Source organism: Pristis pectinata, chromosome 9 (genome assembly GCF_009764475.1).
Source record: "Pristis pectinata isolate sPriPec2 chromosome 9, sPriPec2.1.pri, whole genome shotgun sequence".
NCBI classification, from domain to species: domain Eukaryota; kingdom Metazoa; phylum Chordata; class Chondrichthyes; order Rhinopristiformes; family Pristidae; genus Pristis; species Pristis pectinata.
Window position 1 is genome coordinate 57,858,192 of NC_067413.1, and position 23,724 is coordinate 57,881,915.

Here is a 23,724-nt window from a genome sequence, read left to right on the forward strand (position 1 = left end):
TGTGTGGGACCTGAACCCCAGGGAGAGTCAGTGTGCATGGGACCTGTCCTCCAGGGAAAGTAGGTGTGTGCATCTGTCTCCTGCTAAGTATAGATAGGAGGGACTTTTGGCTGCAATATTTTCGGTGTGTTCCCTGTGCTCAGCTGCCACCCCAGTTATTCCATGAAGATGGGAAGACAGTAATATTCCCAGCAGAATGTAACAGACCTCTGACACAATGGCATTTCTGAGGAGGAAGCAGTAGGTCCTGGGAAAGGATCAGCAATCCAGCACTGGGGATCTGTTTGGGTGTAAAATACAGCAAAGGAGATTGAGTGGAGAGAATGGGATGGACATTGGAAAATCTGCTCAAACTGAGTACTTGAACATCAGTGAGGTAGTTTTCTGTTGGGTTAGGACATTGGGACATGAAACCATAACATGGAAATGAAACTAAGATGTGGATCTTCGAAGAAAGAGAGATTCCAAAAATAGGTAATTGTTAGTTTTGCTTAAAATGTGGGTGTTCAAGTTGTCCCCCAATATTTGCATTACATTCATTATGCACTGTATTTAATGAATAGTATTTCACAATTCTGTGTGCATTTCTGAACTTAATGGTATGATGTGCATGGTAATGAGCAAAAAGGTGTAAAATATACTTTTTGCTAGGGTAGTGATAGCATGTAACCCAGCAGAAAGCATTATATTGTGATTCCCTAGGTTGAGATGTTCCAGCTAACCCTGGATTTCCTTGTCCTGGCAAAAAGATCATCTGGATGGCTTAAGGCAGATAGGAGAAAATAAATTGCACCGTGCAGGGATATTAGACCATAGATATAGGAGCAGAATTAGTCCATTCAGCCCATCGAGTCTGCTCTGCCATTCAATCATGGCTGATTTCTTTTTCAACCCCATCCTCCTGCCTTCTCTACATAACCTTTAAGCCCTTCACCAAGCAAGAGCCTATCAATCGCTGCTTTAAACGCGCCCAATGACTTGGCCTCAACAGCCCTCTGTGGCAACAAATTTCACAGATTCAACACCCTCTAGCTGAAGAAATTCCTCCTCATCTCAGTTCTAAAGGAACATCCCTGTATTCTGAGGCTGTGCCCTTGGTTTCTAGACTTTCCTACTGATGGAAATGTCCTCTCTATATCCACTCTATCCAAGCCTTTCAGTATCCGGTAGGTTTCAATGAGATTCCCCCATCATCCTTCTGAACTCCATTGAGTAAAGGCTCAGAGACATCAAATGTTCCTTATATGTTAAGCCTTTCATTCCCAGGATCATTCTTGTGAATTTCCTTTGGACCCTCCCAGAGCCAACACATCTTTCCTTCGATATGGGGCCCAAAATTGCTCACAGTATTCTAAATGCGAGCTGGCCAACACCTTATAAAGCTTCAGCAGTACATCCTTGCTTTTATACTCGAGTCCTCTCAAAATGAATGCTAACATTGCATTTGCCTTCATAGAACATAGAACAGTGCAGCACAATACAGGCCCTTCGGCCCACAATGTTGTGCCGACCTTTAAACCTTGCCTAAGACTATCTAACCCCATTCTCCCACATATCCTTCTATTTTAAATTTTTCCATATGCTTATCCAGTAATCTCTTGAATTTGACCAATGTGCCTGCCTCCACGACCCCAAACAGCCATTCCATACCCCAACCACTCTCTGGGTAAAAAACCTCCCTCTGATATCTCCCTTGAACTTCCTACCCACTACATTAAAGCCATGCCCTCTTGTATTGAGCATTGGTGCCCTGGGAAAGAGGTGCTGGCTGTCCACTCTATCTATTCCTCTTAATATTTTGTACAGCTCTATCATGTCTCCTCTCATCCTCCTCCTCTCTAAAGAGTAAAGCCCTAGCTCCCTTAGTCTCTCCTCATAATCCATACTCTCTAAACCAGGCAGCATCTTGGTATATCTCCTCTGCACCCTTTCCAACGCTTCCACATCCTTCTTATAATGAGGCAACCAGAACTGGACACAGTACTCTAAGTGTGGTCTAACTAGAGTTTTATAGAGCTGCATCATTACCTCGCAGCTCTTAAACTCGATCCCTTGACTTATGAAAGCTAACACCCCATAAGCTTTCTTAAGTACGCTATCCACCTGTGAAGCAACTTTCAGGGATCTGTGGATACGAACCCCCAGATCCCTCTGCTCCTCCACACTGCCAAGAATCCTACCATTAACTTTGTACTCTGCCTTGGAGTTTGTCCTTCCAAAGTGTACCACCTCACACTTCTCCAGATCGAACTCCATCTGCCACTTGTCAGCCCAACACTGCATCTTATCAATGTCCCTCTGCAATCTTTGACAATCCTCTACACTATCCACAACACCACCAACCTTTGTGTCATCTGCAAACTTGCCAACCTTCCCTTCTACCCCCTCATCCAAGTTATTAATAAAATCACGAAAAGCAGAGGTCCCAGAACCAATCTTTGTGGGACACCGCTAGTCACAGCCCTGCAATCTGAATGCACTCCCTCCACCACAACCCTCTGCTTTCTACAGGCAAGCCAATTCTGAATCCACATGGCCAAGCTTTCCTGGATCCCATGCCCTCTGACCTTCTGAAGAAGCCTACCATGTGAAACCTTGTCAAATGCCTTACTAAAATCCATGTAGACCACATCTACTGCACTACCCTCATCAATCTGTCTGGTCACTTCGTCAAAGAACACTATCAGGCTTGTGAGACATTAACTACCCTTCACAAAGCCATGCTGGCTGTCCCTGATCAGACCATGATTCTCTAAATGCCCATAGATCCTATCGCTAAGAATCCTTTCCAACAGCTTGCCCACCACAGACGTAAGGCTCACTGGTCTATAATTCCCTGGACTATCCTTACTACCTTTTTTGAATAAAAGGACAACATTTGCCACCCTCCAATCCTCCGGTACCACTCCTGTGAACAACAAGGACTCTCAGATCCTCGCCAAAGGTTCAGCAATCTCCTCCCTCGCCTCGCGGAGCAGCCTGGAGAATATTCCGTCAGGCCCCAGGGACTTACCTGTCATAATATTTTCTAACAGCCCCAACACATCCTCTTTCTTGATATCAACATGCTCTAGAACGTTAACCTTACCTACACTGTCCTCAGCATAATCAAGGCCCCTCTCCTTGGTGGATACTGAAGAGAAGTATTCATTGAGGACTTCACCCACTTCCACAGCTTCCAGGCACATCTTCCCACCTTTATCCCTAATCAGTCCTACCTTTACTTCGTAAACAACAGAACAACATTAGCCACCTTCCAGTCTTCAGGAGCTTTACCAGTGGCTAACGATAAGGCAAATATCTCCGCAAGGGCTCCATGTTTCTTCTCTCACCTCCCACAAAGTCCGAGGATGCACTTGGTCAGGCCCTAGGAATTTATCCACCTCAATAAGCTGTAAGGCTGCAAATAACCTTACCTGCCGGATCCATCTCATAGCGTGTCTTTGTGCTCCTGATTTCACTCTTATTCTTAAGTATTCTTAATCTTTTCATCATCATCAAGAGATTCAATCATCCCCGACCTAAACCCAATGTATGCTTTCTTCTTTTTCTTGACCAGAGTCTCAATATCCCTCATCAGCCAAGGTTCCCTAAACTTATATGCAGAATCAGTATAATGCTAGCCATCATCAGATTCAGGACCCACTGAAGGCACAATATATCAAACAAGCTTAACTTGGTGGTCCAAGTAATTCAACATTTGAATGAGGGGACTTCACAGGAAGTACATTGGGTTCAATTAGCCATTTTGAAGATTACTGTTAAGCCTGATATAGATCCTTGGTAATGATCTTGGATCAGTCTCATGATAACAACATTACTGAAATAGTAGTGGTTTTACATTTATATCTATCTGGTACATGTGGAAGGATCATCAAATATGGCTGGTGCCGTCTCAGGCATTGCTGCTCTGATTTATTGATAATTGGAATCAATCTTAGTTCTCCATTGACCATACTCTCCATAAGTACACGGCTTCACATGAGGAAAGGCTTTTCTGGTGTATAGATTTGTCATCACACACATTTTAAATGTTCTCAGACCTAGGTGAGATGTGAATTAGGGGCACTGTGTATGAATTCTGAATCTGACGAGAGCTGGCATCACTTTAATTCTACACACAGATCTTTTCATGTAACACCTTTAGATGACTCTCTCCTCACAGTGGCAATTACTTTCTCCTGCCTGATTTTAGATATATCAATGGAAATACTTTCAATGATAAGAAAGTTTCACAAGGTCTGCACCATTCTTTACTTTTGTGAGCTTTGATAGCCGTACAATCTTTCACAGGATGGGGTTTCCCTCATAATTGCTGTTGATTTTGAAATCCATTGACTGATGATATTTCAACACACAAAACCTGGCCTCTGGACTGCCCTGGGAGAAGTACGGTGATGGAGTAAACAGCAGGGCAGAGTATAGACTGATAAAATGCCTCTTTCTCCAATATCAATGGATAATAAAATTCTCCTGCACCTTACCGATTCTGTGTGGGTGTAGAATTGGTGCAATGTGAGGCTTATGGACCATTTCAAGATTTTACTAAGTGAATTGGCCCTTTTTACTGTAGTGCTCAATTTCATTTGTCAGAGAAAATTATCTGGAGCACTTATCTTAGCCTCCTTTATTTCTCACTACTTCCTATCTGGCTTTGTGCTAATTCCAATTACCTATTGTATTCAATGTCCTTCTGCACAAGTTTCTTAGTGCTGCTGATTTTAGACAAGGAACTGAGGATGCGGTTGTTGCAAGGCCTGCCATTCAGTGGAGCAAAGGAAGATCATCTCAGTGTCTCTTGTGAAAATAACAAGCCTTAAGCAATATCCTAGGTGGTCTTTGTTCTTGTCTCAAAGGTGTACGTATTATTCATATATCGTATAGAGCTGAACTAAAAAATGCGAAATAAACCTTTCAAAAGGTAGCTAGACAATTATCATTTCTCACCCTGCAAGATTAAGAAACATAAACTGTCATAAATTACATTTCTAATTTATCGTCCAATAATCTACATCTACATTTCTCTGATGGCCCATTGAGTATCGTCACCATCTGGCATAGCACCGAGCCATTTCAGATCAGGAGGTCCTATGTTCAATGGTTGGTCTCTGCTTGGTTAGCTGATAACTATTTTGAACAGCTTGCCATCACCTGCAAGTGAAATGAATCAATTTTAAATCCAGTACAAGAGAACTTTCATTGCCTTTGTGAATTGCTGCTTTTAAGGGGGAGAGATGGCAACACGAGCACATAGAATGGAAAAGGAGGCATAAAATGCTGAAAAGCTCTGTACCTTAATTTTAAAAATTCTTATTCTGTATTTGTGTGACGGCAAATGTTTACATTGTTGGTAGAGGACTAGTTTGCTCTGCTAGTATGCCATTTTTCATTGTAATTTTATGCAAACAATGATGTAAAGGTAGCCATACAATCAGACTTTTCTGCCTTCACTTTTACTTGTATTGCCTTTCCTGAGACAATAAATAGTTTTAATCTTTTTCAGTATGCCAGTTAATGTGCATACCTTGCATAGTCCTTATTTACAGTGTAAATCAATTGGACAATGGATTGAAATTTATTTAGTGAAATATTTAACTTTAAATTGTTAGAGAGTGGAATGTGGCTAATTTAAAAAAAAGTGAGGCATTGTCTATGTATGGGGTAGTAGTTCTAGTGTTTTAAAGGAAAGTTAAATGCTTATTTGTAATTTGCAGGAATTATTCAAGCACATTACTGACATCCCACCAAATCTCTTTACTAATCCCATGTGCTAGCGAGGCTCAAAAAGAAATGCATAATTTTAATATAAATTGCCTGATTTGCATAGACAATTAGTCAAGCTACTGTTCTGATCATAAGCAAAGTTGTTTTCTGGTTTTGCAAGTGAGTGAAAAATTCAGTTCACCTTGGATATTTACCATAAAATTGACAGATTAGCAGAATCTAAATATTTATAAAAAATAATATTTGTGACCTAATCTATACTTGTAAGATGTGCTGTCATTATGTGGTAGCCTGTGTTGAGAAGTGGTCCCAAAATCCATATGCACCATAATGTAAGTGCACATATTGTCTGTGTATTAAATTGAAATATCCATGAAAGTAATATCAACATATAATATGCACCATTTTGTAAAGAACTGAAAGACAGGGTCACTGTAAATCAGCATGAGTAGTACATCTGGTGAATGTATATTTAAAAAGTGTGAATTTTAGTAGGTGATATGAATGCATTATGCCACACTTGTATTAACAAAGACAACGCTATAGTGCAACCTGTGCTGAAATGATTATCAAATTTAGCACTACTATAATCATACACATTTTGCAAATTCTTGGTAAATGAAGTAGTTCACATCTGCAAGCAACAAGATCTAGATAACGCTTGAGCACATTGGCAAGTAACATTCACATCATAAACGTGCCAGGCAATAACAATCACCAAACGAGAGATTCTACCCACCTACTCTTGACAGTCCATTGCCAAGAGCCCCCTTCAGAAGCTCATTCAGACTAGTCACATAGATGCTGTGGCTGCAAAAACAAATCAGATGCTGGATATCCTGCAGCAAGTGACTCATTCTTGACATCTTGAAATCTTTCCACTATCGACAAAGCACAAGTCAGGAGCACGATGGAATAGTCTCCACTTTCCTGGATGAGTGCAACTCCATCAACACTCAAGAATCTTCAACGCAATCCAGGACAAAATGTCTCTCCTTGATTGCTACCCATCAGGAACATTCATTTCCTTTGGTGTCTGGTGTGTACAGTCTGCAACATGCATTGCAGTTATTTGCCCAAGCAACTCTGACAGCGCCATCCCACCACAAAGAAGCACGAAAGCAGCAAGTGCTTGAGAACACTACCACTTGCAGCTTCCCTCTAAGTCATGTACTAACCTTTTCTGGAACCATTCTAACCATTCTAACCATTCCTTCATCGTCATTGGGTCTAAATTTTAAAACCTCCTACCGAACAAAATTGTGGAAGTACCTTCACCAGAAGGACACCAGCGATTCAAGAGAGTGGATTACCACCACCTTCTCAAGGGCAATTAGAAATGGCCATTAAATGTTGACCTTGTCAGTGCTGCCCACATCTTTAAGAATGAACTAATGAATAAATAAATACATACCCCTAAATATTTTAATACTTATTACAGCAGAACTCTGTGTACTTACGTTAGTCAAGTAATTCTCACATTTTTTATTAAGTCAATATAATGGTACAAAAATTATTAAGCAGATAGTGAATCACTTCCATAAAACATGGCATAATCAGTTCTAATAGTGTTAATTTGTGCAATATTCCAGCCTAATGATTAGGTCCTATTAAATATTGCATTCATCATTGTCACTTAGCTTTTGTAAGTGAGGAAATTATAATGGATAAAAGCAATTGTGGAGGAGTGTGCTATACTTGTAATTATACCAGTTAATTTTAATGAAAGATACTTACTGAGTGACTCCTTATTATTTTGGGCATAACTCTATTGGACAGAATGTGTGAACTTATTAGACATTTCATGTTTTACAGAAGAGGCAGTGAATGAAGTGAAGCGCCAGGCAATGTCTGAGCTGCAGAAAGCTGTGTCAGAAGCAGAGAGGAAGGCCCATGACATGATTGCTACAGAGAGAGCCAAAATGGAGCGCACAGTAGCAGATGCGAAAAGACAAGCTGCAGAAGATGCACTCGCAATTATTAACCAGCAGGAGGATTCCAGTGAGGTAGAATCTCCCGTTATTTCCAATTCTTGGTTGCAAAATCTAATTTGATGTGATGTTGTTTTGACTACATCATGGTGAATAAGCGCTCTCCTTTCAATGCATTCCTGTTGTAAATGCTTAGGGAAAATGATGGAAGATCTTAATTTAGTACAGGAACCAGACCAGTTGGAATGGAGGCACTGACCACTGTAAGACCATAATATATAGGAGTAGAATTGGGTCATTTGGCCATTGAAAAATGAGCACTAGCACAAGATGGGCAGGGGCAGGGATATAGAATGCAAAGCTGGATGTTCCTTTTCCCTTACCTTTTGGAAGAACTGTAGGCTAATAATTCAGAGCAATCAGGCTTCTGATCTGCGGATGCAGGATCTATGTGAATATCCAAGTCAGTGTTTTGCTTTCTCAATGATTATTCTTGTATTGAGATATGATCGCATGAAGTATAGCAGTCTTCTACTTTTTCCTGTTGACTATTCTCCACACATGAACCAAGGCAGTAAGATTTTCCATTCTGTCTGAGCCCTAAGGTATACAAAATTATGAGTGTCATAAATAAGGTAGAAAGTAAGAAACGTTCCCATAGCAGTAGTGTCTAAAATCAGAGGGTGTAGGTTTAAGGCAAGTGGTTGGAGTTTTTTAAAATTTCATTTCATTTCATTTGCAGCATAGTAACAAGCCCTTCCGGCCCAACGAGTCCGTGCCGCCCATTTTAAACTCCCAAATTGACCTACCCATACATCTTTTTTGAAATGTGGGAGGAAACTGGAGCACCTGGAGGAAACCCACACAGACACAGGAAGAAATTACAAACTCCTAACAGACAGCGACGGGAATCGAACCCCGATCACTGGTGCTCTAATAGCTAACTGGCGCTAACCGCAAAGCTAGAGGTTCTGAGAAAGAATTTTTTTTTCAGACAGTAGGTGGAATCTGGAACACACTGCCTGAGGAGGTGTTAGAGGCAGAGACTTTCAAGTCAAGTCGAGTTTATTGTCAAATGCACAAGGACAGTGAGGTACAATGGAAAAACTTGCTTGCAGCAGCATTACAGGCATATAGGTTCAGACAATGCACAAAACATAAATTATACATAAATTGTACATAAATTATACAATACAGTGAAGAACAAGACTGCAAAACAAGACATTAGTGCAAAACACAATTAGAAACAAGTCCATGGCAGTGCAAGACGTGGTTCCATTACTGAAGTAGGGTCAGGGATGTGCAGGTCAGTTGAAGAACCCGATGGTTGTAGTAAAGTAGCTGTTCCTGAACCTGGTGGTGTGTGACTTCAGGTTTCTGTACCTCCTGTCCGACAGCAGCAACAAGAAGAGGGCATGACCCAGATGGTGGGGATCCTTGATGATAGATAACACCTTATTGAGGCAGCGCCTCATGTCAGTGCTTTCAATGGTGGAGAGGGCTATGCCTGTGATGGACTGGGCTGTGTCTATTACCCTCTACAGCCACTTGCATTCCTGTGCATTGGAATTGCCGTACCAGGCCATGATGCAACCAGTCAGGATACTTTCTACATTGCATCTGCACAACATTTAAGAAGTATCCAGATGAGCAATTCATTCACTAAGACATGGAAGGCTATAGACCAAAAGCTAGAAAATGGGATTAATAGAAATGTGTTCTCGATGGTCAGCGTAGACATGGTGGGCCAAAGACCTGTTTCTCTTCCATCTGACAATGATTTTCTGACTTTTTCACTCTTTGTAAATGATCTTGTGTGAAATGGCTCTGGTCTAAAAACAAACAGGTGTGTTTGGTCCTTGCTAATTCTACAATGGAATAGTTCATGTGGTGTAAATCAGGCTCCTGTTATTCTGCTGCCAGTTCTTTCTACTGGCTACAACAGATTTGAAATAAGATTTGAAAACATTGCCTTTTTTTTATTTTTCAAAAACCTTTTCAAGGATTCCATTAATACTGGCACAGAATCTTAACACCTCAAAAAAAATTGGCCTTTACAACATTCCACTACTATGTTAATTAATCATATTTGTTTGTGTGTTGAATACCACTTCAAAAATGTCAAAGTCTATGCATCACCTTTCATTGTTGCCTTTGTGTTGAAAATAGCTGAGAAATGCAAATATCATCAGAATATTGGATACATTTTAACCAACGGTTTACTGATTTTTTATTTTAAAGACATTAGTTTAAATTTCATTACAGTTATCATACATGTAGCTGTATTTTGTTTTTCTCTCAACAAACAATTAATTTCTGTAGACTTACTGATAGCAATGGGAGTGTAAAATAGCAAGTGCAGTTGAGATGGTTCTATTTTAAATAAAAATTGTTGGCTGCCACTGCTAAAATCCTTCTTTCAGTGTGTTTTGAAGCTAAGATGTTGAAAAGCCAGCCATCAGCAACAGCAGGGTGCCCAGTAGCTGTTATAGACAGTGCAGGGTCATTAGGTGCTTAGTGAAAATTAGCAGTCAGAGTTGTGACTCTCTAATGCTAATGAAGGTTTCTTGTGCCTGGAGAATGGTTATCTTCCTTACATTAGCACTTAATGTGTAGCATATTCTTGAGCAGAAGACCTTTAAAGTATCAGCTGCTGAAGCACAGGAGTGAAGAAAATTGTTATGTAATGTAGCAACTTGGTTCGTAATTACTATAGCTGAGTATATATACAATGCTTACATGTCAAGGTGGTTGCAAAATCAAAAAAAAGTAAACTATGTTTCAAGGATGTTTCGAATCATTACATTTGGCTAAATTTTCAGAGGTTGAGATCCCTAACAATATAACTTTGTGTCTGTTCAGACTGAGTTCAAAACAGCTTTTCCACTTAAAGAAAATAATCACATGCTGGAGATGTAAACTTTGAACAAATATTGTTACAAATACACACCATCAGTGTGTGACAAGGAAGACAGGAATGTTTCAAGATGTAGACCTGTCATTGATGTCAGGGACACAAGATCAGATGTTGCATAAGTTAACACTGAGTCACCAATGAACGAAAGAACAAGTGAAGCTGTGGTTCATCGTATTTAGTGATGGCAGCCGTAAGCAGTAATGACTCAGCGAGCCAAACCTCAATGAAAAAAGAGGGTCAATTTCCCCAAGGTCATCCTGCATCAAAGAGGTATAAGCATTTGAGAACAGGAGATTACGTCCAAGGGCATGATGCTTGGCAGACTCCCCGTTCAGCAGGTGGAAGGACCTCTCCTCAAGACTGGGCAATCTCTGATTCCCTCGAGGAACCACCACCTGTATGGAGTGACAGGTAGGCAATTCTTACTACTGTGGTGAGCAAGACAAAGAGACAAATTAGTGAAGTGGACACATGATGTGGTTGGATTACCTGTTGAGCAGTTGTCTCTTTGGCTGTCGTTGAAAGAAATGAGGATTTTGGACAGGGACTTACTGTGAGCCTGCCCCTCCTCTGCTAACCTCACTGTCTGTCTTTTATTGAGGAAGGGAAGTGTGACCTGCTGCTTGAGTGACTATAATGATATGATCTGTTGTATGGGATAGAGCAGATGTTCAGGTGAGGTCATGGAGACACCTACATTAGACTATTGTTTATTGACTACAGCTCTGCCTTCAATACAATGATTCCAAGCAAGCTTGTCACCAAACTCCGAGACCTAGGACTCAACACCTCCCTCTGTAACTGGATCCTTGACTTTCTAACCAACAGACCGCAATCAGTGAGGATAGGCAGCAATACCTCCGGCACGATTATTCTCAACACTGGTGCCCCACAAGGCTGTGTCCTCAGCCCTCTACTCTACTCCCTATACACTCATGACTGTGAGGCCAGATTTTGCTCTAACTCCATCTACAAGTTTGCAGATGATACCACCGTAGTAGGCCGTATCTGAAACAGCAATGAGTCGGAGTACAGGAAGGAGATAGAGAGCTTAGTGGAATGGTGTCATGGCAACAACCTTTCCCTCAATGTCAACAAAACAAAAGAGCTGGTCATTGACTTCAGGAAAGGGGGCAGTGTACATGCACCTGTCTACGTCAATGGTGCTGAGGTCGAGAGGGTTGAGAGCTTCATGTTCCTGGGAGTGAACATCACCAACAGCCTGTCCTGGTCAAATCACATAGATGCCATGGCCAAGAAAGCTCACCAGCGCCTCTACTTCCTCAGGAGGCTAAAGAAATTTGGTTTGTCCCCTTTGACTCTCACCAACTTTTACCGATGCACCACAGAAAGCATCCTATCAGGATGTATCACGGCTTGGTACGGCAACGGCTCTCCCCAGGACTGCAAGAAACTGCAGAGAGTTGTGGACACGGCCCAATACATCACAGACACCAGCTCCCCTCCTTGGACTCTGTCTTTACCTCTCGTTGTCTTGGTGAAGCAGCCAGCATAATCAAAGACTCCACCCACTTGGGACATTCTCTCTTCTCTCCTCTTCCATCCGGTAGAAGGTACAGGAGCCTGAAGGCACGTACCGCCAGACTTAATGACTGCTTCTGCCCCACTGTGATAAGACTATTGAACGGTTCCCTTATGCAATGAGATGGACTATGACCTCACGATCTACCTTGTTGTGATCTTGCACCTTATTGCACTGCACTTTCTCTGTAGCTGTGACATTTTACTCTGTACTGTTATTGTTTTTACCTGTACTACATCAATGCACTCTATACTAACTCAATGTAACTGCACTGTGTAATGAATTGACCTGTGCGATCAGTATGCAAGACAAGTTTTTCACTGTACCTCGGTACAAGTGACAATAATAAACCAATACCAATACTTATAACAGTTTATAAGATTATAAGAAGCATAGATTGAGTAGACAGCTGGTATCTTTTTCCCAGGGTCGAAATGTCTAATACCAGAGGGCATGCATTTAAACTGAGAGGGGGTAAGTTCAAAGGCGATGTGCGGGGCAGGGTTTTTACACAGAGTGGTGGGTGCCTGGAATGTGCTGCCAGGGGTGGTGGTGGAGGCAGATATGATAGAGGCATTTCTGAAGATCTTAGATAGGCACATAAATGTGCAGAGAATGGAGGGATATGGACATTGTGTAGGCAGAAGGGATTAGTTTAGTTTGGCATTTAATTAATTTGGCACAAAATTGTGGCCTGAAGAGTCTGTTCCTGTGCTGTACTATTCTGCAATGCTAAGTATTTCAAGCTGTCGAGTTTCTGGAGAACAGCTCTGCTGCTACTTCCTGCCAGCCATCCTTGGCTGTAGACCTAAAATGTATCTTGACCCCAGGGTAAATATGACCTCTCCCCATGCGTGGACCAGCTCTACTCATGTCTGTTTCTCTTTGAGTGAAGCACAGTGGGGGGCTTGTGCTCTCCCCTTTAGGAATTGTTACAAGTTGCACGAACTTTTCCTTTTTGAAGGGTGCAATCCAGGCACCTTAGTTGTGAGAGCCAGTGTAGAAAGCTACATGAAATTCCTTTGGATTTTCATTAGGGTATGTCACTTGAATAAAAAGATACCTGCACTGTGGCACCATTCATGTAGGTAGATAATTTGGCACTGAAACTATCAGTAAATTGCCAAATTTACTTTGATGGTACACCAGCAACAAAGAAGCGTATGAGCACTGTTGTCTTGCAGGCACATATCAGCAAGATTGTAACTTGAATTTACTGCCAGATGTATATTCAACAGAACAGAAGCATCAAATAAATAAGACATGGCACCGTGTTTTCAGAGCAGTTGGAGATAGCAGGAATTGTAGCCATGCTAACATTCCCCAGTTACCACAAAAAAGGTCCTAAATGCATTTGGTTAATATTAGGAAGAATAAACTCGAGCTGCTTTTTGTACCATTTGCACAATTGGAGCATCAAAGTGGCTGTCCACTTTGAGGTCAGTAAAGCCTGGAGAGTGCTTCTAGAAGCTCAGTTCTCCAAGTGGCTTAACATCATACCGGTCAGTTCAGCAAGAATGCACTATCTATTCTGGTTCACAAGCTTTTTTCTGTTTTGTACTGTTGCCACTTGAGGAAATGTTCTAATTTGCAGTTGTAGGTAATGCACATCTCCTGTAGTAAGAGCCTATTGATGCAAACTACAAAGTAGGCATTATGGCAAACAGATATGCATGCATATGTGTTGCTGGAGCTGCACTCATCCATTACAGATGGCTTATTCACTGACATGTGATAATTACCGAGGATAGAGAGACTTCCATAGAATTATGGAAAATTGCAACACAGTAAAAGACCATCTGGTTCATTGTGGCTCTTACATCCCACCTTTTTCTCCATGACAGCTCTTGTTGCTACAGTACACTAAGGATATCTCAACTGTGTCGGCACCTTATCCACCACTGCCTGATTGGAACTTATGCTCACTCTCTGCAGTTGAACCAGAACCCATGACTACCATCATGGAACTAAAACCAATGTACAGCAAATAATGTCTCTTTGGTTTAATGGAAATATAAATAAGTTCTAAAAAGATCTCCACGGCCAATTTGATTGTTATTTGTAAATTGTGTTGTTTGACAAGGAAGTCTTGTAATCAATTTGACTTCAAACACTTGATTGTATTACAGAAATGTTATTTATGTTTGTTATAACAAAATCCCCTTTTATGGCTGTGGATGGTCCTAATGATGATTAGGATCATATCCACTGAAATAGGCTTTATCCATAGTTCAGGCTTCTGAAACATAACCAGAATACACCTCCTTCAGCCCAGGGACAATCCAGAACCAAGCTGCAAGGTTGATATATGTCAAAATAGGGGAAAAGGTTTCAGGAAGGAAGATCTCCTGCCTACACTGATTAACATCTTGAAAGGGGCATTAACTAAGGAAGAGATATGTCCCTAAAATGCCGGCTGTATTATGAGTATGGTAATTCTCAGATGAGTTTTTTAAATCAAACTTCCTCTACCCATTCAAGTGGATACAGAATACCCTCTATCACCTTTTGGATATTATCCATACTTCCTGGCCAACTTTCATTAGAATTAGATTCTCTGATGGTTTATTTTGCTGTACATCAATTGATATTGGACTATCTTGGAAAGTCCTGAGAAAGGCACTCTAAAATACAGAAGTTAAAAGAGCTCAAACGTTATGATCTCTGGACCATTACCTGGGCAAAATATAAATTGGCATTGGGACAAATGAATTACGGTTGCAAAGGACTGAAAGCCTGATGTAGGAAAGTAAATGAGTCCATCTCATTGGACACTGGTACGGTTCTGGAACAGAAGAACTCTACCATTTGAACAAGGCTCACCAGAACTCAGTCTGCGGCCAAGGTCTCAGCAAAACAGATAAAAATGATACAGTAAACTGTTAACTTTTGCATAGTTATTTTTGTAGTTTGGCAAGTTTGTGGTTGAAACCCACTGGTGCAGGATTCTGGTGAGGCTGCTACATGGCTGCAACACAACAGAAGAAATTGTGCAGGCAGTATCTAATGCCACCCACATCCCATAGTCTTTGTAGACTATGGCTTGAGGAGACCTTTCAACTTTTAATTCTTCTGAGGAAATTATTCAGACAATTTAAACCTTGAGACATTCCCAAGGGAAATTCTGCTTTACATATAAAAGAGTGAAATGTTTCAACAGGGTGGCAAAACGCAACTCCTCCCCAACATCTAGCCATTCTGCAGTGAGTTTTAAATGTCCCACCACTGAATCCAAGTGACTTACGAATTTGATAGGATTTAAGGCAAATCTCCCAACAAAAGACTTTTTCCTCTCTGTAAACCCTGCCTAGAAGGTAATCTGCTGGAGTCACTGGGAAATAAATGGTATTTGTAGTTTTTAGGATTTGCAGCCATTTCTGGAACATAGTCCTGGGAAAGTTAAGGGGTTACTGTAGTCTCAAATGTATGGGTATTCATCCTTGGTCAGAAGTGCTAAATGCTGTTACACTTCTGAAATCTTTTTCCATTGACAGAGTCTAGAAAAGATTGGTAAGTCACCAATCTTTGCATGATATTGACTCGTGGTGTCCTGCAAAGATCTGTGTTTGGGCCACAACTGGGTGTTGTCTTTTTGATAAGGGAGGACATAACAGTAGTACTTAAAGACAACATCCTTGGAGGAACGTCTAGTGAGGCCATATGGGTAGAACTTAAAAACAGGAATGGGAGGGTCACTCTAGTGGGGCTGTATTATAGACCCCCAATAGTCGGCGGGAACTTGAGGAACAGGTGTGTAGAGAAATTGCTCATTGATGTAAGAATAAAAGGGTTGTATTAGTGGGAGATTTTAATTTCCCTGGGCCACCCAGAATGTTAAGGGCCTGGATGGGGTGGATTTTGTAAAATGTGTCCAGGAACATTTCCTGAGTCAATATATGGAGGGACTTACTTGGGAGCATGCAAGACTGGACCTCCCCTCTTAGGGAATGAGGCAGGGCAAGGAACTGAAACCCAATGTATGCTTCCTTCTTTGCCAAAGTGCTCCAGTGACCATAATTCTATTAGTTTTAAGATAGTGATGGAAAAGGATAGGACAGGTTCACAGGTTAGGGTCCTAAACTGGAGCAGGGCTAATTTTGGGAGAATTAGGCAGGATCTAGCAGAGGCCGATTGGGTGAGCCTGTTTGAAGGGAAAGGAATGAATGGCAAGTGGGAGGCTTTTAAGAGTGTGATATCAAGAGTCCAGGAGCAGAATGTTCCCGTTAAGGTGAAGGGTAAACCTGGCAAGTTTAGGGATCCTTGGCTGATGAGGGATATTGAGGCTCTGGTCAAGAAAAAGAAGGAAGCTCGGGGGATGGTCGGGGATGAGTGAATGCCTTGACGACTATAAAAAGATTAAGAATACTCTTAAGAGGAAAATCAGGAGGGCAAAGAGAGGATATGAGATGCATCTGGCAGGTAAGGTTAAGTGAAATTCCAAGAGGTTCAATAGATATATTGAGTAAAATGGTGGCTAGGGAGACAATAGGTCCCCTTAGAGATCAGCAGGGCCGCCTATGTCTCGAGCCGTAGGAGATGGGTGGGATTATTAACGAATATTTCTCCTCCGTGTTTACTGAGAAAAAAAATCATGATTGCTCGAGAGATAAGAGATAAGGGAAACAAGTGGAGATGTTATGGAGAACATTTATATTACCAGGAATGAGGTATTTGCAGCCTTGCAGCACATTAAGGTGGATAAATCCCCAGGGCCTGACCAAGTGCATCCTTGGACTTTGTGGGAGGCTGGAGAAGAAATTGCAGAGGCCCTTGCAGAGATATTTTCTTCACTGTTATACACTGGTGAGGTTCCTGAAGACTGGAAGGTGGCTAATGTGGTTCCGTTGTTTAAGAAGGGTAGCAAGGAGAAGCCAGGGAACTACAGGCCAGTCAGTCTGACATCAGTAGTGCGAAAGTTACTGGAGGGAATTCTGAGGGACAGGATCTACCAGCATTTGAACAGACAGAGACTGATTCAGAGGAGTCAGCATGGCTTTGTGCGTGAAAAGTCGTGCTTGATAAATCTTTTAAGAGTTCTTTGAAGAGGTAACCAAAAAGGGTAGATCAGGGTAGGGGATATTGTCTATTTGGACTTCAGCAAGGCCTTTGACAAGGTCCCACATGGTCTGGAAGGTTAGATCCCATGGAATGCAGGGAGAGCTAGTTAGGTGGATTCAAAATTGGCTCAGAGGTAGGAAGCAGAGGGTGGTGGTTGATGGTTGTTTCTCGGAGTGGAGGCTGGAGACTAGTGGTGTGCCACAGGGGTCAGTGTTGGGACATTTGTTATTCGTTATTTATATAAATGATTTGGGTGCGAATGCAAAAGACTTGATCAGTAAGTTTGCAGATGACACAATATTAGGAGGTGATGTTGATAGTGAAGAAGGTTATCGTAGACTACAGGGGGATCTTGATCAGTTAGGGAAGTGGGCCGAGGAGTAGCAAATGCATTTCAGTACAGATAAGTGTGAGGTGATGCATTTTGGAAAGTCAAACCAATGTAGGGATTATACTGTGAATGGTAGAGCACTAGGGGGTGCAGTGGAACAGAGGGACCTCGGAGTACAAGTGTATAGTTCATTGAAAGCATTGTCACAGGTAGACAGGGTGGTGAAAAAGGCATTGAGCATGCTGGCCTTCAATCAGGGCATTGAGTGTTGTAGTTAGGACATTATGTTGCAGTTGTATAAGTCAATGGTGAGGCCACACTTGGAGTACTGTGCACAGTTTTAGTCACCCTGTTATAGGAAAGTTGTGTTAAATGGAAAGAGTGCAGAAAAGATTTACAAGGATGTTCCAGGACGAGAGGGCCTGAAAAGAGGTTGACCAAGCTAGGTCTTTATTGCTTGGAACGTGTCCAAAACTTGGGGGTATAGACTTAGGGTGAGAGGGAAAAGATTTAAAAGCGACCTAAGGGGCAACTTTTTCATGAGAGAAGTGAGTATATGGAATGAGCTGCCAAAGGAATTGGTTGAGGCAGATACAATAGTATCACTTAGGAAGCACTTGGATAGGTACGTGGAGGGGAGAGACCTAGAGGGATAATGGGCCGAATTCAGGAAATTGGGACTAGCTAGCTGGACAATGTGGTTGGCATGGACTCATTGGGCCGAAGGGTCTGGATCCGTGCTGTATTGCTCCAGAACTCTAACTTGTCCTCATGAGTTATCCAGGACTCAGCCTGCAGTCTAGATTTACTATCTGTGGTACGTGCCTGCCTGTGTTTACTTTTTCTGAATGAGGAAGGCTGGACAAGCTGGGGTTCCACATCTGATCGGTGCACGAGCGGCCGGCAGGTATTGGGCATTGTTTTCCGAAGCCTTGCCCCTGGAATATCCTAACAATTTTTGTCAGCTTGCTGACAGTTAAAGGCTTTTATAGAGATTTTAACAGTTTCTGAAAGCAAAAAAATTCAAAGAATCAAAATAAATTTGAATATGTTTTAAAAGAATATAGTCTTTTAAATTTAAATAAAACACAAATAATTCATAATACAAAATAAGTATTACACTTGCCTTTTTCCCCCACAGCCGGTGTTCAGACACTAGCCTTCACTCATGTAAAGCTGATTCTACAATCAACTGAGAACCCCAATCTGCATTCATAAGCAGCTTTATCTATTTATAGGCCCTTTGAAATTTGTATGAGGTGAATCTTGGGTGTTGATGGGCCACTGACGTATCCACTACCTTCTATACAAACCCCTCACAATTTCCAGGCAAGAAGCAATGCAAAGGCTATTGTTTTCTTGCTCCAAATGAGAAGTTTTGCTTTCCTGAACCTTGCCATTTTTATTTAAATTTCATTTTTAAATCAGCATATTTTGTATCAAATTTTTAAGTTGAATTAGCCACATTTTAAACCTAAGAACATTAATTTGTATTATTCATAGACCAGTAGTTTTTATAAATACTACCCGATTTCTTATTTTCCATCCAAGGTGAGGTTAAAAGTCGTATCTGCTTATTCTGTTTAGATTGTGCTACTACAGAATATGAATGAAATCCTTCTAGAGTAGGTTGTTTGGTTCCAAATATTTGATCAATTCCTACCACAAGTAACTTGTTTAGTATGCATTCTTGATTAGTAATACTGTACAGCACAGGATCTGGCTCGTAGAGGAAAAAAGTGTTTGACCATCATTATATCATTTGAAATGTTTTGATGGAAACTGAAAGAGATCTCCCACTATAAATTGTGAGGTTAAGAATTGAATTCTGTGTGGACTTCGAGCAGCAGACATCTGCTTAGAACAAAAATGGATTTGACCTGATTTGTGCAGTTAAGATAAAGAGAATGGGTAATACTGTTTTAGTACCAGTTCATCCTGAAGTCACAATTATTCTTCATATGAAACTAGCTGAATACATTATTTTTGAGAATATATCTAAAATTCCAATGTTTTTAAAGGGTTACTATAATTGGTTCTTCCTGTGTTAATAGTTTTACCGTACATCTGCATTTAATCTGACAGAAACTGATATGGTTGCAATTAATTCAAGTATTCACTCAGTTATAGACTGCCATCATCAGCGTATTTCAAAAGTGTGTGTGCACAAGTCTGTGTCTGAAACAGATAGGTTCCCTTACAAAATTAGTGAGTGCTTTCATGTGTTTAAATACCTGTGAACTGAGGTTTTAGGTTAGTCAGCTGATTAAATAACTGTAAAATAATTACTTAACATTGTTCCGTTACAATTGACTAGTGCTCAGTTGAATATACTAAAAGCTTCAACCTCACCTGTTATGACTTTAAACTCCTATTTGGTTTTAATATGATTTGCAGTAGAGATTAATATTCTCCCTTCCTGGTGAAACACAAGACATTAATGAAGTGTCTATTATTACAAAAACATTGAAAGAACCAATATCGAGTGGACCGCTATTTAAAGGAGCTTGTTTTGAACCTTTCTTTTGGTGTATAATTTACTTTATTCCAAAATGGCAGCTTTGCATTGTGGTCTGGAACAGGCCAGTGTTTCCAGCCCAATATAAATCACAGAAGATGACGACATCTGTACATATCAGAAGCTGCATTTTTTTTTACAAGGAATGTGCACTACTTAAGTGAGCTATAACCAACCAAGGTGCAGTTGAACAAATTTCTACTGACTTCATTGCTTCACATAGTCTTTCCCAGTTCGTGGGGCTATAGTCATTTTCCTGGTGTGTCTTTGTCATTTGGTATCTATTGACTTAATTTTGACTAGTCACCAACTTCTCGTGTTGTATTAATGTTACTTCATTTAATTTTCCCCACAGAGTTGTTGGAACTGTGGACGCAAGGCCAGCGAGACCTGCAGCGGCTGCAATACAGCACGATACTGTGGTTCATTCTGCCAGCATAAGGACTGGGAAAAGCACCATCATGTGTGTGGACAAACCCTTCAGGCCCAACAACAAAGTGAGGTGGCCACAGGCAGCTCATCTGCAACACCCAGCAGTGGGGCAGGAAGCCCAGTTGACACACCACCAGCAACCACTTCCAGGTCGACCACTCCAGCCACTCCATCCACAATAGAAACGACCCCACGCTAAAGATACAAATTGCTCAGTCACACAAAAATGAAAAGGAAAATAAAACTCTTATACTATCAAAGGAGTAACTAATCTGGAGTAGTAGTGAGTTACGAAGGCCAGTAATGGGTCACACTTACTTACTATGAAAAAACAAAGATATTATTTGTTCATCTTTTTTCTTGTTTGTAAACTGCAGAGAAGGCAGAGAGCATCGCAAAAGTAAATTTGACCTCTTCCCTCGTTATTTTTCCAGTAGCTGGGATTAAAACTAGGTAACCTCATAAGCAGATGCTTTATCAGACAACAGACCAAGGGATTGCTAATTATTGTACAAAGCAAAAATGCTAATATTAAAGGACACGTTGTTCTTTTCTACAATAATGAAAAATAAATCTCTTGCAAAACCCTCAAGGGCACATGCGTTGGCTACAGCATAGACATTTTAACAAGAAGATGAATGGCGTTCATGGGTTACCGACTGAACTCTGAAGACCTGCAACAAAATGTGCAGCTGTGCAGCAGATTGGAAGGAAGCACAGATGTTCATCCTTTCCTCCAAAAAAAACAATATCCAGGTCAACAGAATGAAGAATTGAATCTGTTTTTTGCAGTGGGATGTATGAATACAACAACAAAGAAAATGCTATAATAAGAGGCTTTCAATCTTAATGAGAAACAGCCTGCATTGGATTTACATTTTTTTGGCAGACACTGTCTACCAGCTGCCCTCAATAGAGCATTTCTACACTTTTACAAGGTTCCACATAGTAAGACAATCAGGTCTGTTCCTGCTCATTTTTTTGATAATGAAATGGTGGCTACAGCACTGGCCCATTCTGTGTTCTCATCCATCTGTTCAGATTTGAAGTAGTTCTCTTGGTGTTAAAACACTTCTGTCCTGTGAGGTTCCCTATGGTGTTCTTGTAAATGTGTTGGACAAATGTGAAGATCCATTGTAGCTAACCATGCCCACATTTAGTCTATTATTCCTAGTTGGTGATAGACCTGTATCTTTCTATGCTGCCTTTATATCTGTATGTATTAGTGATATTTCTCTGGTAGTTCCCACAATGGAATTATTTTGTTGTCCTCAAATGAAAAAGAAAAAAAAGCTATCTATCTGAGCTGCTATTTCACTCTGTTTAGGATTTATAAGACTTAGCATGCGTCACGGAATGCTAACATATTGGTGTTTTGTAAGAGGGATGTACATAAATGTACTTGCACTGTCACAATGACTCCCTAGGCATGCTTATTTGGGCAAACTCTTAATATGCTAGAGCCATTTCACAGAGTTAGCTATAGGTTAGAGTAGCTGTGAATTTCATTTCTTTGACAAACTGGTCACTTTTACAAGTGGCATTTTATATAATGAGATCATACAAGAGGACAGTGCATGCATATCACTGCGAGGTCATTAAGTATTGCTGATTTAAAAAAAACTTTTATCTTAAAAATACTCCAAATGCTGAGGTGTAGATTGACAGCTTTAACACTGCTGAATGCCAGGTATTAACAGTATTAAAAAAAAGGGAAGTCAGCCAAAGACTGATCCGACGGACCAAAATCAGAAAAAAAAAGCACCAGTAATTGTTTCAAAGCAGTCAGCAGGTTAAACGATTTCAGCAAGTTTCAGTAAATTCATTGTATAATCCAAAAACCAGATGTCATACACGTATATATCGGATGCTGTGATGTATGTGAAAACAGCACTGTTTTATTAACACTAGTGTGTGAAAGGATTAGTGCATCACATTACTGATCTACTTACTTTAATTCAGGGCACCCTGTGTAAACCAATTCTCAGAGTTCTTCTCTTTTCTCCTGTTTTGCTACAGACTCCTCAGTGGCAAAGTTTCACTCTACCTCTGACAGCATGTATATTGCACCAGTAGCTAAACTAACTGGTATAGTCAAACCAAATGGGCACAAGAGAACCAGGAAACCAAAAGTAAGCTCATACAGCTGCAAACCATATCACTACTTGGTAACAATGCAGACCTCATACCTGAACTTTTGTTAGTTTCCTTTTAAGCTTGTCACTTATACAGATTATGTGAGAGTATAATTTGTAGGTATAAACGCATAAAAAAAACTTCATTAATTACAGTTTAAAGGTTGGTTGCTGATAGGAACGGGGGTGGGGGGTCCTCTCTGTTGTGAGACGTACTTGTGACAGGACCACCTGTCTTTGTTGTGTAGGTGCATGTCGTGGAACAAAAATGGGGAAAAAAAAAGCAAAGGCCAGTTAAATTATGCAAAGCATGCCTATGCCTGGAATACTTAAGAAAGGGACTCCATATTGTCTGGTTTCTGAAAGGACAGAAAATTGGAGAATTTGAAATGCAGATTGAAGTAAAATTTTGGTTCTGCAACTTTATTGTGAAAGTTGTTGTGCAATACTTAATTCAGACATGTACCACAAGTTAACGGTAGACTAACTTTTTGGGGGGTGTCTAGACATCATGCTTTTGTCAGCATATTTCTGAGCTTTTAAGTCTACTATGTCTAAACTGTGGTTCCTTGATTATCTTTTTTTTCTTTAGTTGGACTGTATTGTATGGTCTGTCAACCTGTGAATCTTTAAAGTATGATTCAGGTATTGTTGTATTCCTTACTGTGTAATAAAAATTTTACTATCTGTATTCACTAAAGGCTGTGCTTTTTTGCGGGGAATTATGATACTACTCCACTGCGTATTTAGGTAAACTGCTCTCCTTGTGTTGACATAGTCCACTTGCAGGTAAGATACAATAAGTCCATGGATTCTAAAGGTTTCTGCATATTAATTAGTATTCTAATAAATTTTGAAGTAGAAACAAAAGTCGCCTGAGACTTCTGGTACAGGTTTTAATTAGAAATGAAGGTTTGAAGGAGAATCTTGTCCTTTTCAAGCTCTCTGTGCAGCCTTCAGAGGTTTGAATGTCACAACAATAATGACTCTCCTTTTGGGTCACATACATCAATAATTGCACTGTGTACTGACAGTGGTACATTCGCCATACAAAACTAAGATCCTGTCAGGAGAATTCTTGCTTCCTAAAGGGCTAGCTAACAATCCTTTAACATTTAAATTTTCTGTTACCTGC

The 23,724-nt window shown here is 40.6% G+C and overlaps 1 protein-coding gene across 11 annotated transcripts in view; it reads left to right on the forward strand.

Moving 5' to 3' along the window:
* runx1t1 (RUNX1 partner transcriptional co-repressor 1) overlaps positions 1 to 23,280 on the forward strand; it is a 77,374-nt gene extending 54,094 nt beyond the window's left edge. For 10 of the 11 annotated variants that reach the window (XM_052023355.1, XM_052023363.1, XM_052023364.1 and 7 more), the window contains 2 exons: positions 7,540 to 7,733; positions 20,378 to 23,280. In XM_052023355.1, the coding sequence (XP_051879315.1) occupies positions 7,540 to 7,733; positions 20,378 to 20,653 (470 nt within the window). In that variant the 3' untranslated portion in view covers positions 20,654 to 23,280. The remainder of the gene's footprint in view (positions 1 to 7,539; positions 7,734 to 20,377) is intronic. The other variant, XM_052023357.1, reaches the window with a different exon arrangement.
* Positions 23,281 to 23,724: the final 444 nt, after the last annotated feature.